Genomic DNA, 20,359 nt, shown 5'->3' on the forward strand with positions numbered 1-20,359 from the left:
AATAAGTAAACATTAAAAAAAAAAAAAAAAAAGAACACCCAGCAATTGCACTACTAGGCATTTGTCCGCTGGATACAGGTGTGCTGTTTCAAAGGGACACATGCACCCCAGTGTTTATATAGCAGCACTATCAAAATAGCCAAAGTATGGAAGGAGGCCAAATGTCCATCGATGGATGAATGGATAAAGAAGATGTATATACATACAATGGAGTATTACTCGGCAATCAAAAAGAACGAAATCTTGCCATTTGCAGCTGTGTGGATGGAACTGGAGGGTATTATGCTAAGTGAAGTTAGAGAAAGACAAAAATCATATGACTTCACTCGTAGGACTTTAAGAGACAAAACAGATGAACATAAGGGAAGGGAAGCAACAAGAATATAAAAACAGGGAGGAGGACAAAACAGAAGAGACTCATCAATATGGAGAATAAACTGAGGGTTATGGGAGGGGTTGTGGGAGGGGGGATGGGATAAATGAGTCAGGGGCACTAAGGAATCTACTCCTGAAGTCATTGTTGCACTATGTGCTAACTAATTTGGATATAAATTAAAAAAATAATAAAAAACCCAAAATATTCAGTCAGAACAGTATTAAAAACCATATACAGGTACATGCACAGTTGATTTCTTGAGCTAACCTCAGAGTCTGTGTTTAAAAAGTAAAACGGTGTTTGGCTAAACGCTAAAAGCTGTGTTGTTTTTTTTTTTTTTAATTTTTTTTTTCAACGTTTATTTATTTTTGGGACAGAGAGAGACAGAGCATGAATGGGGGAGGGGCAGAGAGAGACGGAGACACAGAATCAGAAACAGGCTCCAGGCTCTGAGCCATCAGCCCAGAGCCCGACGCGGGGCTCGAACTCACGGACCGCGAGATTGTGACCTGGCTGAAGTTGGACGCCCAACCGACTGCGCCACCCAGGCGCCCCTAAAAGCTGTGTTTTTAAGGGGCATTGCTATATTTGTCCTACTCTGTTTTGTGACGTTTGGTTGAACGTCAATAAAGCAGGGAACATTTTCAGCCACTAACATGTGAGTACAGGAGCTAACCTGTCTGAGGGTGAGGCAGCCCAAGACCCTCGGTCAGGTTCCCCGGCCGCAGCTAATGTGGCCCCTCAGAGGCCCCTGTGTGGGAGGCCCGCTTCCTGTGACACTGCATGCTGCACTTAGTTCATTCTGCTCGGGGTTACATAGACATAGAACCTTCTGGGGCTCCCGAGGTGCGTGGTCTTGACGAGCCGTAGCTCTGTGGCAAGTAAGTGCAGGAGCTGAGTGGTGTGCGCTGGGCCCTGTGTAGCTCGACTCCCAGCTAGAGCTGCTGGGGTCCCAGCGAGTCACCTGAAGCCAAGCACGGACGAGTGTGAGCACACATCTTGTTCCACAAGGCTCCCTCAGGTAACTGCGTGGCACCCCACCCTGCCGAGTGGCTGCCGCTGTAGTTGGCAGGGGAGCTGGAAGGAAGGGTGGCTAACACACATGAACCGGAAGCTACTTCCACGGTCATCCGGAATACTGTGCCTCTGTCGCAGAACGAGCCTGAAGGCAGGCCTGCAGTGAAGCCTGTCAGCTCTTAGTGGCCTTGGTCGCGTCAAGAACAACGTGGTTGGAAGTGGGCTCAGCCCGCCCCCAGTGGGGCCAGCGCGTCCACGGACGGGCAGGCAGGGCCCGGTGCTGTGTAAATGCGTGGTCACTTAGCAGCCCCCGGGTCATGGCTGGCCCATAGCGGCTGCCTCTCTGCACTCGCTCCTCTCTCCTCGGTGATCATTTAAAAGTTATAATGTAGGACAAATAGATTGTAGGACGTTTAAGAATTCAGTGTAAAATATTAATATTGAAGTATGAACTTTTGGCAGTATTGACTGGACCCAGGGTCAGGAAGTTATAAGTCTGCCTTTTTCTTGTGTCAGATGTTGGAGGAAAGCAGAAGTTCTTGGTGATTCTCTTCCTAGAAGGCGTGCCATCTTACGGATTATGAAGCAGCAGCTCTTATTAAATGTAAATGTAGTACTAAAATTTCCACTAATTCTCAGAATATTTGTGGGATAATATACCGCACGTGTTTTTGTTGAGAACCGTGGTTAATGTAATTTTTAGTTATTGAAAGATCACACTAACATGTCTCAATCGGTTTAACGATTTCTACGATTTTATTAACAAAACCCATTATGTTGACGTAGAATTAATTAATTAATGTTCCTACTAAATCAGGTGACTTCTCCTTAGTTGTAAGCCCAGTTATTATTTAAAACTCATTTTGGCAATACTTTATGGTGAAGAGAGTTTAGAGGAGAGAGGGAGTGAGCTCTGGTGATAGGATTTTGCTGAAGTGACTTTCAGCTTCACCTGTGAAAGGACCTCAGACACTGAAATCTTCAGATGCTTAATTGCTTTTCAGAATTTTAATTTTAAACCAACTTGAGACTTAGAGGAGAGTTCCCAGAAGAGTAGGAACGGCTCCCATAGGCCCTGCACCACCTCCCCCCATGTTAACCCCGCTTGCGCCCACACAGGAACATGAGTGTCATGCCGTTTCTCATCTGCAGCCAGTGCGTGGTGCTGGCGTCATGGCTGGGCCCACCCCAGATTCCGTGTGTGAGATGCTGGTTGGTCTCCTGGTTGAGGTGCGGTCTGTCAAACTACTGGGATCGTCTTCCTTCGTGTGTGATGCATGTTGTCGGGGCTCCTGGAGATGCCGTCCTACCCCGTTTCTCCCCGCTCTGGCCACCAGTGTCTGTGCCCGTCTGTGGGTCTTGACTGTGGCAGGTGCAGAGTGACTCTCGTAAAGAAAGGCATCCCCTGTCCCCTTTTTACCCACCATGTCATTTACCCTCAGGCCTATGGTTGACACTTGTCGAAGGGGCCGCTCACATGGCTCCACCTTTGGCCGTTGGAAGTGGTTCCATGTTGGCTGCTGTGTCCTTTCAGTAGGACTCAGACTTTACTCATTTTTTGGAATACTTTCTTGCTTTCTAGCATTACAGTCTGGGCAAACTTTTGTTCCCTTGCCCCAGCCCTGGAATCAGCTGTGTCCCGGGGGTTGTGTTTAGATCCAAGACCTGGACTCCGCTCACACTCCCTGATACATGAGCACCAACCAAGTGCGCCTCCGCCCGGAGTCCCCTCCGTCTGTCCCTGTGGACCCTGCAAAGCCAGGCCATCACCCTGCCGTCTTAGCTTTTTCCTGTGCCCTTTCGCTTCCTCCTCCTGGCTCTCCTCGGCCGTGTGTTTTCTCGTCTGCGTGTGGTGGCTCCAGAGTCTCCCACAGCCTGTGAGAAGCACGTCTCCTCACCTGCCCTGTCAAGGGTCACACGGCTGGCCTTGTATGATGCAGGTGCATTCCCTTGGCTATTGGGGTCCCCCACTTCCTGATGGTTTCTTTTACATTTGGTGGCTTTTGACAGATTCAGAGTTGGGTACCACAACTATAGTCCCAAACAGTAGTTCTGTTTTTCCCAGGTCCCCCACTCTGCCCTCCGCACTCAGCCATCCGACCCCTGGCCACCACCAGACTGGGCTTCGGGCCTTTTAATATTGCCATTTCTAGAATGTGTTCTGTCTAGACACATACGCCATGTGGACTTTCTGCTTAGCAAAATGACGTAGCTTCATGAGTTGATGCCTCATTCATTCTTACTATGCGGGAGGATTTCATAGTTTGGGTGTGGAGGCAACTAGTCTGACTCGGGTCTCATGGGGCTTGGAAGCAAGGTGTCTTGGGGCGGGTTCCCTCTGGGGGTTCTGGGGGAGAATCCATTCCTCTCCCGGCTTCCAGAGGCTGCCGTGTTCCTTGGCTCGTGGCCCTTCCTCTGCGTTCACTGTTGGTAGCTTTGGGCCACGTCCTTCTCGGGCTCTCTGCCTCCTGCTTCCATCCCCGAGGGCTTTGTGACTGCATGGGTCTGTCAGCGTGGCCTCCCTCACTAGCTGCTGTGACTGCACCTGCAGCCGTAAATGCCCCCTGCCGGCCAGCGTCACATGCTTACAGGTGCCGGGGCCAGTGCCTGGACATCTGTGCAAGGGGGCGTTAATCTGCTGTCATGCCGTATTGGCAGACGTGGTGTAGCTGGAGGGGCTGGCTGGATTCAGGGGGTGGCTGTTCAGGCTGGGCTTGCTGGACGATGTGGATGTGCCAATGAAGGAGGAGGATTGAGGTACAGCAGTCGGAGCGGGGTTGGGGCAGACAGGTGGTGTGGCATTGAGGAGGCCTCCGTGTGTCCGAAATACCCCCCTTTTTTTTTTAAATTTTTTTTTTATTTTTTATTTTAAAAAAAATTTTTTTTCCCAACGTTTATTTATTTTTGGGACAGAGAGAGACAGAGCATGAACGGGGGAGGGGCAGAGAGAGAGGGAGACACAGAATTGGAAACAGGCTCCAGGCTCTGAGCCATCAGCCCAGAGCCCGACGCGGGGCTCGAACTCACAGACCGCGAGATCGTGACCTGGCTGAAGTCGGACGCTTAACCGACTGCGCCACCCAGGCACCCCACGAAATACCCCTTTTTAAAGGCGTTTTCTCCAGACTGACATGAGATGGAAATTCTCAAGTCACCCTTAGAAATGGCACTGTTTCCAGTCCTGCCCCAGATCCTTTGTTTTCTGTTACTAAAGCCACACAAAGTCAGACAGGTGCTTTCTGCCTCATCAGTAACAGTTGAGTGTGGTGGCCTGAGGAAGAGGGGTTTAAATGGAGTCTGTCCAAGTGTGGTTGGGGGTGGCAGGGCCATCTGGAGGATGCTGAGTGCTCCCAATAGCTATTCTTGGCACTAGGTCACGTTTCTGACGAGGGGCAGGGCCCCTAGGCTCCCCTGGCTGCCCGTGCACGTCCCCATGGCACGTGCTCGCCATCCATCGTGGGGAGCTCTGGCCGGGTGCTCCAGGCGCTCCTGGTTCTCATTCTCTGGGTACCCCCGGAGTGGGCCGAGCGCATTCCACCCCTGGGCCCCTGTGCATGGCAGCTCCTCTCCCTGGGAGTTTGCTGGCACTTGGATGTGTGCCCCTCATGTGGCTCTCAGGGACCCGGGGTCGGCCACCTGTGGTGCTGGGAACTTGCTGCACGTGGCACACACTGAGCAAATGAAAGAGGCTCCTGAGTCCTGCCACAGGGTCTGTGTCCTTTCGCAGACTTCCTTCTAATTAGTCCTCTTCACTCTTTTTCACAGCGCTCTGGTGATTGCCACGGTGTTTGACCGAAACATCAACTGCAGGAGAGCAGCCTCTGTGAGTGGTCTCGTCTTGTTCCTTGTCCCGGTGGCGTGGGCGGGCTCTGCTATGCAGGCCGAGTGCTCCTGGACGCTGCCTGAGCGTGGTGTCCGAGAAGCCAGGCGGTGGAGAGCAGTTGGCATTTCCTCCCGGTTTCGGGAGGCCTTTATCCTGGGAAGGGGGGCCGGGATTAAATGGCCACTCCCAGCCATGTCGACGCTCATTGGGTGGATGGGATGGTGCCTGACGACTGGACACGGCTCAGGATGGCCTGTGCTCTGGAGAAGGAGGAGAAGGTGGGCTCTGTGGCTGTGACCTGGGTTTGATGGCAGAGCATGTGGCTTTGAGCCTCACCAGGAGCTCCTTCAAGCAGGGGTCAGCTCAGCTTCACATGGTCATTCTGGGCCTGGGGCCTCGCTGGCCGTGCCTGGCGGCCCCAGCAGGGCTTCATGGGTTTGGATGCTGGGCCCGGGCCCCCCAGAGCCACCTCACCTTTGGGTGGGTTTTGTGTGCAGGAACTTTGGGCAGGCTACATGGTTGCTTCTGAAGGGCACTGATGAGGAGCCTCTGCAGAGACATCTCGTGCTCCCCCCGACAGCCGGGCTGTGGCCTTGAGCTCTGCTTTGGGGGTTTCCATGGATGCTAGTAGAGGTGATGACTGCCAGGCCTGGTCCCGGGAACTCTCGCTGGCAGTGTCAGTGGCTGTGTCCTGGCTTTATACAGGGGTATCTAACTGGTGGCAAGTCACTTAGGTCAGGCTCAGACATGGGCTGGTGGAGGTGCTGAGGGACCAGAAGCAGGGCCAAGAGTACCTGGTAGCTGAGGCGACAGACTTTCTGGAGATGAGAGCCTTAGCTTCAGTTACAGACCAGCAGCTGCCCAAGCTTTTAGAGGCGAAGAATGGACATAAAGGCAGTGTTTTGAGAAAGATGTGGGTGCAGATGGCTGGGTGGGGGTGAAGCCAGGAGGGCCCTGGTGCTGGGCGAGGGTTGGTCTCCGTGTGGTTGGGGTTAGAGGGAGACCTGCAGGAGGAGTGGCCGAGCTGTGAGGTGCTGGGACTTGGGAGGGTTTTCTGTGAGCCCTGGGTGTTGTCAGAAATGGGGGTTCTCTGCTGTGGGGACACGAATGTGTTTTGTGGATGGTTGGGCTGAGGGGTTGGATTGAGGGCCCCATGCTGGGGAGAGGAGAGAGCTGCCCACCTTACCCTGGGGCCCCCGCTGCATCATGGGAAGATAGGTCCTCCCGGCTCAGAAATGGGCATGCGCGAGTGGGACAGGTAGGCGAGTTGGGAGGGCCTTGCTTGGGAGCGCTCTGCCTCTAGACGCGGAGGCTGAAGCTGACTTCAGGTGTCCTGAGTGGAGTGAATGCGTGCTTTTGGGGGGTGGATGGTAGAGAGAGGGTGGATGGAGCATCTGTGCTCTGTGGCCTGGTCCAGATGGAGGCCACACAGGCTTATGAGAACGAGGAGGATGCAGCGTCTGCTAGAAGAAACTGAGAGATCGTCACCGTGTGGCCGCTTGTCGAAATGCATGTTTGTGATTTGAACACTCACTTCAGCAAGGTCATTACACATTGATGGAAAAAGATACTGTGGAGGAGCCTCTGACTAGTGACAGAAGACACAGGTTAGCAGGCAGGTTTGTTCGATGGCAGAACACACAGGTGCGCTCAGGCCACCTTCAGCAGGCGAGGCACTGCTGTAAACTTGGGGTTTGGGAGATCAGCACCTGCTGGGCTCGCTCCCATGTGCTCTGGGGACACGTTTTGGGATTGTTAGTGTATCACACTCAAGCTGGCATCATGCAGGCTAGAGTGGCTGGGACCCGGGGAAGTACCGGGCTTACGTGGGAGAGGACGGGGGTGGGCGGTGGCGTGGCATGGCCACTCGGGTGAGGTGCCCACGTGCACGGTTCCTGAGAGGGGCGGGGCCTGCTGCTTCTTTCCCACGAGAGGAAAGCCCAGGCCGGGCAGCCCTCGGCCACATCTCTCTTTCTGCTCTGCCATTCCCCAGGGCCTGTTTTCCTGGGTCCCTGACACCACATGCTGCCCCTGGGATGTGGACCCAGTTCCTGGGTCTTTTCTCGGGGTTCCTATAGGGCCGGCAGCTCCAAGGTGGGGATGGTCCGCGGGGCCTGCACCCACAGCTGGCTCTGTGGGCGGAAGGCGTGGATGTGGTTGGACCTTCCCCTCACTCTGTGTGTGAGCTCACTTGTTGGGTCTGGGGGGCACGTGCTCCCCACGGCTCTGCACACAGGATCTCGTCGTCTGTGAGGAAGAGAAAACCTTACTGTTTCCTTTCTGGTTTTGATGCCTTTTCTTTCTTTCTTTTGTCTAAGAGGCTGGTAGGAGGGGCTGCGGTTACCCTCCTGAGCAGTGGGGGCCAGAGGGGACAACCGCCTCACTCTCAGTCTTGGGGACGCGCCAGCTCTCACTGTTGAGTGCGCTGTTTGCTCTCAGGCTCTTGTGAATGCACGTCAACAGGGTGAGGAAGTCCTGCTAGTTTGTTGTGGGGTTTTGTGTTTTGTTTTGTTTTGTTTTGTTTTGTTTTGTTTTGTTTTGTTTTAAATCATGAAAGGATGTTGGATGGTGAGATGGTTGTGTGGTTTCTGTCCTTAGTTCTCTTAATGTGATGGGCCCTCTGAATTGATTTGCAGGTATTAAACCAACCTTGTATTTCTACTTCTCTTGGTATAATCCTTTTTTATTTGCTGAATCAGCGAACTGTTGAGATTTTTGAGTCGGTATTAGTAAGGGGTATTGGTCTGTAGTTCCCAGTTGTTGGGTATTTTTGTCTGGCTTTGGAATTAAGATGATCTGGCCCCATGAAAGGAGTAGGGAGCATTTCTTCCTCTTGTGTTTTGTAGAAGAAATTGGAAAAGATTGATGTCGCTCTGTTTGTTTCTACTCTCAGTGTTTGGTAGAAATCACCAGTGAACCCATCTGAGCCTGTTTGGTCTTCGGTTTCTTTGCAAGTATTTTAAGTCATTAATTCAGTTTGTTTAGCATGTCTGTTTTTCCTAGTGAAGGAACTTGTCTGTCCATCTGTCAGGTACAGCGACATAGCATTGGGGACAGCCCGTCTGCCACTTGTCATGGCACTTGTCATGCCACTGTCACTGTGCTCTCTGTCTCGTGTCACCAGGAGGACGGTTGGTGCCTGGCCCTGGCTCGCACATGCCCACCTGCTGGCAATGCGTGGTGGGTGCTCCACAGACCTGTGTCTCACGAATAGGTGAGCATGGCCCGTGGCACCGCTCCCTTTGGTTGGGTGATGCAGGCAGAGCATGGGCCTCCTTCGCATGTGGGAGCTTGGCTGGTGGGTCTCCCGTGACCCCTGACAGCGCCTGCCTGCATACGCCGAAATAGGCCTGGTAGAAGAGGCATTTGGCTTCCAGCCCTTAAAACTTTGTTCCAAGAGAAAGTTCGCCAGCAAAGCTGGTCTCTTCTGTGTTCACGCAGTTCTGTTTCTTCTGTCTGAGCATCAGGAAGCCTGTGATTCCCTGAGAAGCCTTCACATTCTGCCCTGATGTTCACCCACAGGCACTAATCCTGACACTCTTTTAGACACAGTGATGACTCTTCGTTAAATGAAAGTAGCCTTTACATTTTCTGTTTACTGTGAAGTCAAACATTTTAATGGGGAGCAGTAGTAAAATCATAGCACTGATATCTTTATAAACCTGAGGAAGAGGTGAAACAAACCAGAAATCTTTTTTTTTTTTTTTTTGGTTTTTCAAGTTAGAATTAAAATCCTTTAATGTTTATTTATTTTTGAGAGATAGAGAGAGACAGAGCATGAGTAGGGAAGGGGCAGAGAGAAAGGGAGACACTGAATTCAAAGCAGGCTCCAGGCTCTGAGCTGTCAGCACAGGGCCCGTCGCGGGGCTCGAACCCATGAACTGTGAGATCATGACCTGGGCTGAAGTCAGACGCCCAGCCGACTGAGCCACCAGGCGCCCCTGAATTACAATCCTTTAAAGTGAGCAGGACATTCTTTGCATTGGACATCACCTGTGTACATCTGCCTACCTAGCAGATGCAAAGTTAGAGTGGTAGGGGTAAAAGACGCATTTGTGTGAAGCTTTTGCAACAGGGTTGATACTTGGTAACTGGGAGTAAGAGTTCTCCCACTGCAGAGCTGCTTCCTCAGGTGAAGGCGTGTCTTCCCCTTTCTGGCCTGTCTGTGCTCACGCTTCATGCTTTCTGTGCTGGGTCCCTCCTGCTCGTGGGCAGTGTTTACCGAGGTTACGGGGGCCTGGGCCTGTGCGCTGGCCTGAGGACAAGTTCACCCTGCCCACCCAGGGACCACAGGGCATGGGCGCATGGAAGGTTTGAGTGCTGTGTCTCTTTGGACCCTTTCTGTCTCCCCCTGTGGTTCATGTACCATCGCTTCCCACCTGTGCTCCAGCGACATGCCTCCTGGTCAGTGATGGTGATGGTAGAAGGGCCATTGTGCCAGGCGCCGTGGGGCCTCGATGCCTGTTGTTTTCAGCCTTCACGCCGGGCCCGTGAGGATCTGGGTGGGGTGGCAGAATGGAGACCAGCCTGGTTAATTAGGGCAAACACGTTTGTGAATCCGTGAAACACTTACAGTCACATAGCGGTTCTGTTCAGTGTTAGTTGCTTTGCACGTTGGAAGGTGCTCAACAGCCCCCAAACACGTCAGTGTTTTGAGAGAACTTGTCCCTCTGCCAGGAAGGAGGGAGCAGTGCAGACGGACGGCCCGGTGTTTGCCCCTAGGAGCTTCAGGTGAGGAGAGAGAGGGGGCCTGGGAGCCTTGCTTCATCCATAGTTACACTGACTGTCCTGAAAGTCCACATGTAGCTAAAAGTTCTGCAGTCTTGAGTTCAACACTGTATCTGGTGTTTGGCCTCTTAAGTCCCTATGTTGTGACTCTCCAACTTTTTTGCTTCCATGTCGCATGGATGGAGTCATCCAGAGTGTGACCCCTGCAGGTCCCTCTGGGCTCTGGCTGGGCCGACAGCCCCCTCCCGCTCCTTGCTGGTCGGCCCTGGTGCCAGCAGAGCCACAGCTGTGCGAATCATTTGCATGTTGTAGGACTCTGGGTTGCATCTGGTTTTACATTGTTTCCAGAACTAAGCTGCTGTGAGCAGTGTTCAGGTTTTTGTGTGAACGTGACTTCTCTTTCTCCTGGATAAACACCAGGAGCACCACGGCAGATTGATGGTCGTTGCATGTTTAGCCCTGTGTCCCCCAGGGGACGGGCCGTCTCACTTTCCCACTGGCGATCTGTCGGGGATCCAGTTCTCCCACAGCCTTGCTGGCCTTCGGGGTTGCCGTCCGATGGCTGGTCCCATGGCGTGTGTGGTGATGCCGCACTGTGGTTTTATGTGCCCCCTGCCCCCGTTGTTTTTGCCCCTGTGTCTCTTCTGTGGTGAAACCATCTGGGCATCTTTCAGATTGTTTCCTCATTGGCTGGTGTGTGTCTTGTTGTGTGGACTTTGTTAAGCTCCAGATGCGAGGGCTGCCCTCGTTGGCTTGTGGCTCGTGGGCCCTCCTCCAGGTGGTGGCTTCTGTCCTCCTGACCACGCAGGGCATAGACCAGGAGTTTTAAAGTTTGATGTGATTAATTTGTCACTTTTTTTCTGTATGGAATGTGTTTTTGGTGTCCAGTCTCAGAATTCATGGCCTGGCCCCGGTCCTAAAGGTGTTCTCTGTTTTTCTGTTCTGTTGCACCCTTCTGTGTGTCTGTCTGTGTCCACGTGCTCACTCAATCCTCAGGTTCCTCACCACTCTTGTTCAAGACTGCTTTACCTGTTCCAGGGCTGTGCTTTTCCACACAAATCTTATATGATTTTTTACCTTTTTGATGAAGTCATCAGAATGGTAAATGTGTTCCTAAATTCTGCATGTTATGTAAATTGATGTTATATCTTACTTCCATTGTTTTTTGGGTTTTTTTTGGTTGATTTCATTTTTATTATTTTCTTTTTTAAAAATTTTTTTTAATGTTTATTTTTTTTATTTATTTTTTTTTTTCAACGTTTCTTTATTTTTGGGACAGAGAGAGACAGAGCATGAACGGGGGAGGGGCAGAGAGAGAGGGAGACACAGAATCGGAAGCAGGCTCCAGGCTCTGAGCCATCAGCCCAGAGCCTGACGCGGGGCTCGAACTCACGGACCGCGAGATCGTGACCTGGCTGAAGTCGGACGCTTAACCGACTGCGCCACCCAGGCGCCCCAATGTTTATGTATTTTTGAGAGCGAGAGAATGAATGAATGCCCACACGAGTAGGGGAGGGACAGAGAGAGTGGGATAGAGGATCTGAAGCAGATTCTGCACTGATAGCACAGAGCCTATTACAAGGCTAGAACTCACAAACTGTGAGGTCATGACCTGAGCCGCAGTCGGATGCTCACCCAGGCGCCCCTCAAATATTTTCTTTAATAAATTTATTGCAAAAGTTTCAAAATAGTACATAGCAAACATCGAGTCTCCCTCCTCTCAGTGTAAAAGCTGCAGGAGGGCCTGGAGACGACCGGTTCTGGATTTCTGGGAGACCTGCCAGAGGTGCTGGTTTGGGGCAGACTTGGGTCTCTGTGCTGCGGTCTCTCGAGTTCCTTTCTGCACACCTGCATGTGTGCCCTCCCAGGGCCACCCTGACTTCTGTCCTCCGACCTGTCACATGCTGACGGCTGCTACCCACTTGAATCCTGCTCTGGCGGGGGACTCTGGGGAGAGCACAGTCGGGGGTACCCGCTGGGTGGTGGACAGGGAGGCACAGGCCTTGCTGTTGTCACTACTCAGACGGCCTGGCTGTCACACCTCTGCAGAGCAGGTGGAGGTACGGGAGGGGGAGCCACCAGGGACGTGAACAGGCATTTTAAAGAAAGCACGTAAAGACACTTCATTCTGTTTAAGTATTTTGACCTCTGGGCCCGCGTTCGAGGCTGGGCTCATCTGTAGCAGGGGTGGTTGGGTGGGGTGCGGAGGGGGGAGGTGAGCCATTTCTGTTCACCATTGCCAGCTTCTGTCACAGAGTTCCCAGGAGGAGGATTGTGTGTTGGGCTTTGATTTAACCGACTGATTTGACTCTGTCCTCACACCCCTATCTAGGGCCTTGAAGTAGGCATCAGTGAGAAGCTGGCATTCACGCCTAAAAGACGTTTTTCAGGATGTGTCTGATTTTATAAGCTTGAATTCCTGAATGATGGTTTAAAAAAGCACTGGGACTTAGAGACAGAATGACAAGTACCCTTGAGGCTCTGATCCGCCAACAATGAGGACTTTTACTGAAAAAAAATAAAGCCATGGGTCATTTGTGCTATACCGCGTTTGTTTTGAGCTTCTCTCCTGATAAACGCAAACTAACTGCTCTGTTTGTTCTTCTTTTCCTTAGGCCGCTTTCCAGGAGAATGTGGGAAGACAGGTATGGTCACTTTGTGAGGTCTTAATTCCTAAAACTGCCTGTAGATTTAGCAGTAGAAACATTGGAGCTGCAAACCTGGTGGCTTCTTGTGTTGTTGGATGTGGGTAAAGAATTTACCTAAAATAAGCTAATATTTAACTCAGTGATGTCTGGTCACAGACCCGCTCATGAGGTTTTCCAGAGCAGAGTTGACACAAGTTTTAAATAGTAGTGTGTCTTATGGGAACCTCAAATGTGTAAGTAATTTCACACATACACAGACATCAGTGATCAGAGATCAGTGCCTATGCACGGCCACCTGATTTCAGCAGTTGCCTGTGAATGTGAGAGGCATCTGGGTGGAGGAACCAGGCTTCTCAGGGACAGACATGTGATCACTGCCCATCCCGCGTGTGGTAGGAGCCAGCTTCTGGAAGCCATTGACCCTGTGGCCTCTCTCTGTGTAAACCAGCACCATTGTGCCCCCTGGTCCTGAACCTCTCGTGACTGGTCAGCCTTGGATGGGTGGTGTGGCCTTATCATTGAGTCATTCATGCTGCGTGTGCCAATGGCCACCCTGGGACGTGTGGCCGGCCTGGGGGAGAATGGGCAGGAGGTGGGTCCTGTTGCAGGAGACACTGAACTGAACTCTGGTCAAAGCCCCAGGAGGGGGTCTGGGCTGAAGGAGGAATGTATTGTAGGTGAGGGCATCAGTGGATGGTGTTGGGGGGACAGACAGAGACAGGCATCTGGGACTTGGGGGGGCGGGAGTCAGCCTGCAGGGCCTGAGGGGAGCCCCATGCAGAAGGCTCGCTCAGGAGCTGGAAAGGCAGTCCTTCCTCGGGGAGGGAAGCCTCAGGGAAAACACAAGCATTTCAAGGCTCACTGTCAGGTCTGAGAGGAAAGTGCCCTCACAGGTGCCCCCACGTCCATGAGGATCCTTGTTGCAGAACCGGGGGGGCCTGGGTTCTGCACCCTGGGTCCACGGTATCTGGTTTAGTCAGTGTTCTCTGGGGCCGCCAGGGGCCAGGGTGGGGGCTGACCCTTCTGCTTCCACAGGGGAGGTGACGTTTGGTTCTAGGTGGGAAGTTCTCCCTGGAATCCGCCCAGGGAGGCAGCGCGGTCTCGCTTTCGCAGCTGGTTTGTGCTTCACTCTCGAGCACCTCTGCCACCTCAGGGCCTCTCCCTTTCTTCCCCGGCTTGAAGGCAGCTGAGACCAGTGTGCTAGGGCGTCACTTAATGCACATCCACCTGGGGCCCTGGAAACTTAGAAGGAAGCGGTTCCCTAGGGAGAGCTGGCCGGCTGAGGGGTACGCTTTGGTGTGTTGGGGCAGCAGGTAGGGAGAGCTCCAGAAGGCTCTCTGCCTGGCGAAGTGTCAGGGGTGGGTGGGAGGACCGCTGTAGTCAAGGAGCCTGCTGGAAGCTGAACTGGGGGGGGCTCTGGGCACCCCAATGTCAGCACCCAGGAGAGAGTGTCTTCTCCCTGCGCCTGGTTTCCAGCCTGCCGTGGGCAGAGCCCTGGCCCAGACACAGGGTGGTCTGGAGCATGGCCGTTGCCATGTCTTTTTTTGTGGGGACACTCAGGTTGGGTGGACCGTCAGGGAGAGGAAAGGCCTTAATCATGGTATAAGTTTAGGGGATCATCCAGGAGCCGGTACTCCAGGGAGGGGGTTCCCTCTCCCTCCCCACGTCCCCTGAGAAAGCAGCGTGCCCATAGCACAGGGGTGGGGGAGCCACAGACTTCAAAAGAAGCAGAGTCTGGTGTGGGCCCAGGGCACCCCAGCTCTGCACGCATCAGTGTCCTGCTGTTTGGTGGGAACGTCGGAGAAAGAGGATGTGGCCTTGCCGACATGGAAACTCCCTCAACTGGGATGAGGTTTTTAGTGATGTGTTTGTGAGAACTGCCCGAGTGTAATGCACAGACCCGAAGTGAGCAGGCGGTGCTGGCAGACCTTCGGCGCAGGGTGGCCACAAACCTTCCATTTGTAAAAAACGTGGTCGCCGTAAAGCGCATTAAATGAGGTGTGCCTGGACTGTGGAAACCTGATGATTTTTGTGGTGTGCGGTTCAGAGAAGGCCTTAAACATTTTAAAGTTGCAAATGTTTGAGTTGTTTGAGAAAAAATTAAATATTTTTGAGTGGTTCACAAAGCATTAGCACAGCGCCTACCCCGAGACGGTGAGCTTTCTGCCGTCTGTCCCCAGTGTATACCCTCTCTACCTAAGCATGAGTGTGTGTGAATATGACGGTTGGCCTCCTGGAAGAGCACCTCCTCACTCACGTCATTTCTGTCCCCTTCTCCCGCCTGACTCTGTAGGGCACTTTCCCTCACGGGATCGATATTTTGACTGCAGCCGACTACTTTGCTGTTGGCAACAGAGCTAACTGCTTCCTGGTTATAAGGTAAGTAGTTAATGTTCATCACAAACATAATACTCCCTTTGATTTAGACGTCACAGTTTTCCTTCCCCATCCTGGAAGTTTCGCTAAGAGTGATGTAATTTGTGTATGGGTTGGAAGTGCTCCCAAAACTTTTGTTTCCCTGTTGATCGGACCGGGTGCCTGGGGTGGGATTCTATTTATGTAAAACTCTAGAAAGTGCAAACTAATCCAAAGGGACAGTGGCGGGTCTGGGTGGCCTGGGAGGGGTGCGGGATCTGCTTGTGAGAGGTTTTGTTTGCTTTTTAAAGGGGTGCTAACAGTTTCAAGGATGACAGTTGGAGCGAGCCCTGTCCCTGGCCATTCTTTCCTCCTAGCTGCCCCATTGTGTGCGTGTGCTGCCTCTGTGTTGCCTTCGTGGAACACGTTTTCTGCCGGCTGCCACAGACACACCGAGTTTCTCAGGATGAAATCTTGGGTTAGAGGGGACTGTTTCTCCTGAGACCTGTTGCTTAGTCTCAAATCCAGATTCCCAAGACTTGTCCTGATTGGTTTAGCCTGACTCTGACCATCCCTAATCTAATTCACTTGGGGAGGGGGAGATTGGGGGAGGGTGGGATTATATAGTCCAGACACCCAAAAAGCGTTCATCCCTGTGAATATAGCTGGGGGAAATAAACTCACTTATACTAGATTTTGGCTTGGACCCAATTCAAAGAGAATAAATCAGGCTTGTTTCTTGTTTGTTTCTGTTTTTTCTTTCCAGCAAAATGTGTTTCCCAAGGTAAAGGTATATCTGGGTTATTTATGAGATGTGGGTAGAAAGGTGTTTGAGAGATCAGGTCAAGGAGTGAATATTTAACATCCCCACGCAGACTTGCACCTGTGGTTTCTGTGCTGTGAGGCACCTCACTTGTCTTGGTTCCTCAATGCAGCGCCTGCGCGGGAAGGGCCTGGCTTGTCAGTGGTTTGTTGCCTTGAACACGAGTTGACCACTCTGCACCCTAAGGGTGGGCTCTTGAGCACCCTTGCTGTGCAGACCATGCAGAAGTTCCATTTCTCCATGACCTGCATGCACAGATTTTCTTTTAAAAATGTAGCATTTGGCCTCTTTCTCAAAGAGAGTCTTTGACTAGGGGCGCCTGGTGGCGCAGTCCATTGAGCATCTGACTTGGGCTCAGGTCATGATCTTGTGGTTTGGGAGTTTGAGCCCCGTGTTGGGCTCTGTGCTGACAGCTTGGAGCCTGGGGCCTGCTTCAGATTCTCCCTCCCTCCCTCCCTCTCTCTCTCTCTCTCTCAAAAATAAACATTTGAAAAAAATAAGTCTTTGAGCAAACACACTATATTTTTTAGCATCGTTTTCATCTTTTCTCAACATTTGATGGTCTTTGGCACCCTATCAATTCTTTCCTGCTTTTGTTCTGTTTTCCTTGTTAATATTTGAATACATATTTTAGGTAGAGAATTTACCACTTTTCCCTGAGCTTCCTGGATAAAATAATCAGTTTTTAGCATTGGCATATTTTTCTTGTTGTTAAGGTTTCTAAGCTGGTCTAAGACTTACATGTTTTAATTATAGTTGTCTGCATGTCATAGAGATGTTTGGCAAAACTTAATCCTGATCAGGGCGTGTTCTTTAATGGTGCGTCTGATACTCAAACGTGTGTTTGGATGAGAAACAGTCAGTGAGGACAGCGTCCTGCTGTCGGCCTGGGTGGTGTCGGGGAGGGGTGTGGGGTGTGTGGCAGAGGGCCTGGTGTCGGGGGGGACAGCCCGGTAGGGATGGTGAGGGGTCAGTAGGGCCCAGCGTGGGCGTAGTGGGGGGCTTCGAGCCACAGGGAGGGTTCTCATTGTCTTGAGTCCTGGAGCGCAGTTTGACAGGTCGCTCACAGGATGGGGTCAGTCAGGACCTCTCAGAAGTTGATTCTCCTGGAGGTGAGGAATGGAAGCAAGTTGAAGGTGGCAGTGAAGATTGTCAGATGGGGCACAGCAGCAAGCACCCCCCCCCCCCTTTATTTTTACTTTGGTAGCTTTGTTAAAGTGTCGAGGGCACAAGGATACTGCACGCCTCGCACGTACACTCTGACTCTGTCGCCACACCCAGAGTTTCCCTGGGCTCCTTCCCCACGTAGGTCTGCTCGTCACTGGGTTAGTTTGCATTTTCTTAAGTGATGGGGATGGAGTTTGTGCTGCCTCCTTCACTCGGGTACTGGCGACTCGGCCATTCCTTTGTTGCCGACCCGTGTTCCGTCGCATGGACATACCACGCTGAGGGACATCGGCCGGGGGGGGGGTCTCTGGTTTGGGGCTGCTACAGATGAAGCAGCAGTGGACGCCCGTGTGCCCGCCTGTCTGTGGACGAGTGCTCTTGCTGCTTTGGGTTGAATGCCTAGGTGTGGAACAGCTGGACCCTAACTTTCTAAGGAACTGCCAGCTTTCTGAGGTGGTGGCCCCTTCTCACATGCCCCCCACCCCGCAGCCGCCCTCGGTGTGGCCCGGCTTCCTCATTGCAGCCGTCTTCGTGTATGTGCCAGAGCAACAGCTTATCAATCTGTGTTTTCCTGATGACTTTGAGGGTCTTTCAGGGGCTTGACAAATCTTTTGCCTATTTATCGGGTTTCCTTCCTACTGAGAATTTGAGAATTCTTTGTATACCCTGGATACAAGTCCTTTTTCAGATAAATAATCTACAAATGTTTTCCTACCTGTGACTTGTTCTTTTAGTATCCTGTGTATTCCTGCGATAAACCTTTTTTTTAAAAAAAAAAGTCACATTTATTTTTGTACACCTATTTCATTACATACAATTTCCATATAGGAATACTCACCTCCGTAAAATGTGGGTTTTGGCTGGTGATGGTCACCTCTGCAGTCGACACAGTGTGTGTCTCCATCACTCTAGGAAGTTGCTGGTGCCCGGTTGTGGCAACTCTGAGTTGCCTCCTGTGCCCACCCAGCCTGCCTTTTCTGGAATCGGTGCAAATGGAGTCATGTGGTGTGTTCACTTTTGCTTCTGGCTTCACCATGTACGGAGTTCTGCTGTCCCTTGTCCCCTACTCACTGGCTGGTGGCCACTCGAGCCCCTTTGATGTTGATGTGTGAACACAGGGCTGTTTCTGTCGGGACACAACCAGCGGTTGCTAGCACTTTCTGTTGTGTGTGTTTTGCTGCTGGAAGTTTCCCTAGCAGATTTCTGACATCTGTGGTTCTGTGCATCCTTCCTGAGATGCATTTTGTCATATTTTGCTTTCCAGTAATTTGCACATTCCTGTCATACAAGTTCTTCTCACTAAGGAGCCCTCAGAGCAAACCACCTCCTTCTCTGCTTCCCAGCTCAGTGGACGGCACGCCACCCACACAGCTCTGCTGTGCTTCTCCTCCTGTGTCCTTCCCCGCATCCGCTTGGTGACCTACTTCTGTCACTTCTGTGTCCCTAATAGCCCTCAAATGCTCCTCGTCCTGCCGATCCCCTCAGCCACCCCTTTGGCCCAGCTCTTACTGTCCCGACACCGGCCAAGCCCCTGGTGTCCACCCTCTACCAATGCCCCCCTGCAGACCCCGGGTGCTCAGGGAGTGCTGGGCACCGGGGGTTGGCTCCAGTCGTGTGTGTTCCCCACGCTCAGCCATTACCTGGTCCCGGGGCTCGGCCAGAACTTAGGTGGCCAGCCTCTGTCTGTTTCTTCCCGTGAGGCCACTGATCATGGATGTTGGCCTGTCTGGCAGTCCCAGGGGCCCCTTTGGTGATGGGGGTCCAGGGGTTGCATGTTGGCTCCTTTTTCTGACAGCTTTTCCACTGTCCTGATTTTTCTGTTTTTCCTCCTGACATTATCTGTTTTCTCACCGTTAGAGGGTCTCTCAATCCCTCTCACCTCTGGAGAAGCCTTCACTTTTCTTTCTTTCACATCCAGAGCAAACATGTTCCCGACCCCACCCTCTCCAGTCTGGCACCTTGTAGCACACACATGTCCACACGGCACCTGTGTTCACCTCGCACATGTGCACACACGTGCCTACACAGGTAACATCTATGTATTTCCCCCTCTAGGCCCTCTGTGCCATCCACTTTGTCTCTCAGCCACCGTGTGGCCTGTGGCCGATGGCTATGTCCATGGCGGGGTTGTGTGGATGGCGTGGCAGATTTAGACAATATGCCTAATTGATTGGGGGTCCCAGAGGCATGACGTGTAAAGTGCGTTTTGGAGTAGGTGATGCACGGGCGTGGCCTACGGTTCATAAGGTGCAGGTGACTGTTCTTGCGGCGTCCTAGTTCCATCCCTGCGGCCCCATCAGTTTCTGGTGTCTCCTAGAGAGGTTCCGTTTGTGTCGCACATGTGGGTGTGTGGACTTCCTTCCGTGCACGCTGAACAGTGGCACAGCTTTCGTGCTCGTCAGCGGAGCACTGGTCAGAAGGTAACGTGCGGCTGTGAGGAATCAGGCAGCGTCTGGGTTTACCGTCCCGCACAGCAGATTGAGCACGCCCCGGGCCGACGTGCTGTACGTACACCACGCATCGTCTCCTCGTCCTGTGTCACGGGAGCGTCCCGTATGTGCACGTAGGGTGTAAACTGCATGCTGTCCCCTCCTGGCCACTGGCTTCTGTCTAGTCTTTCACTGTTAGAAACGATGTGAAGTGAGCATCTCTGTGCTCGGTATCTCTCACCTGTGTGATTATATCTGAATGAATTAACACAAGTGGAGTTGCTGGATCTTTATGTTTCAAGTTCCCTGGATGATGCCCGTCGTGGTCCATAGAAGCTGCATCAGAATGGTGCTCGCAGCAATGTTTCTAGATCCTTCTAGATCCTTCCAACAACAGCTACACTCCCCCACCCCCCTGCCCCTGACTTGGGCAGTCTGACAGATGGACGGAAGTTTTCTTTCTGTCTCCCATGGAAGGAGGCTGAACGTGGGCCGTGTCGATTTTCTTCTCTGTAAATGGTCTGAGGATTTTCCTACCAGGTGATGGTGTTTTCTTATGGATTTGAAAGAAGTTTATTTTAAAGAAGTCTCATGTTTGTGATAACAGTTGCTCGTATTTTTTCTGAGTCCATTTTTATCTTTTGACTTTGTTTATGGTAAGTTTTTCTCGGCAGACACTTTTGCTTTTTGGTTTTGCTTTTGAATGTACCAGTCTTCATGGCTGCTGGGTTTTGAGTCAGAACTAGAGAGGCCTGTCCCACTTGGAGATTCTTGTTTTTAATTCTCCTACGGTGTTTTCACTAGATGTAACTTTTATTTGTGAGGCATAACTTACACCCCATCCGCTGTCCATGGATGAAGTGTACATCCCAGTGAGAGCTGACAGTGCGGGTGCCTGGGCGACTGGTGCCTCCGTCAAGTCGTGGAGGGTGAGCCGCCTCGGCCCAGTGCCCCTCTGCCTGTCACTGGGCTGCTGATGCCTTTTGTAGAAGG

At 52.1% G+C, this 20,359-nt stretch overlaps 1 protein-coding gene across 2 annotated transcripts in view; it reads left to right on the forward strand.

The window, feature by feature from the left end:
* TBCD (tubulin folding cofactor D) overlaps window positions 1-20,359 on the forward strand; it is a 159,022-nt gene that overhangs the window by 96,971 nt on the left and 41,692 nt on the right. For both annotated transcript variants that reach the window (XM_043585483.1, XM_043585484.1), the window contains 3 exons: window positions 5,159-5,216; window positions 12,560-12,589; window positions 14,886-14,971. In XM_043585483.1, coding sequence (XP_043441418.1) covers window positions 5,159-5,216; window positions 12,560-12,589; window positions 14,886-14,971 — 174 coding nt within the window. The remainder of the gene's footprint in view (window positions 1-5,158; window positions 5,217-12,559; window positions 12,590-14,885; window positions 14,972-20,359) is intronic.

This window comes from Prionailurus bengalensis, chromosome E1 (genome assembly GCF_016509475.1).
Source record: "Prionailurus bengalensis isolate Pbe53 chromosome E1, Fcat_Pben_1.1_paternal_pri, whole genome shotgun sequence".
In the NCBI taxonomy this organism is placed as follows: domain Eukaryota; kingdom Metazoa; phylum Chordata; class Mammalia; order Carnivora; family Felidae; genus Prionailurus; species Prionailurus bengalensis.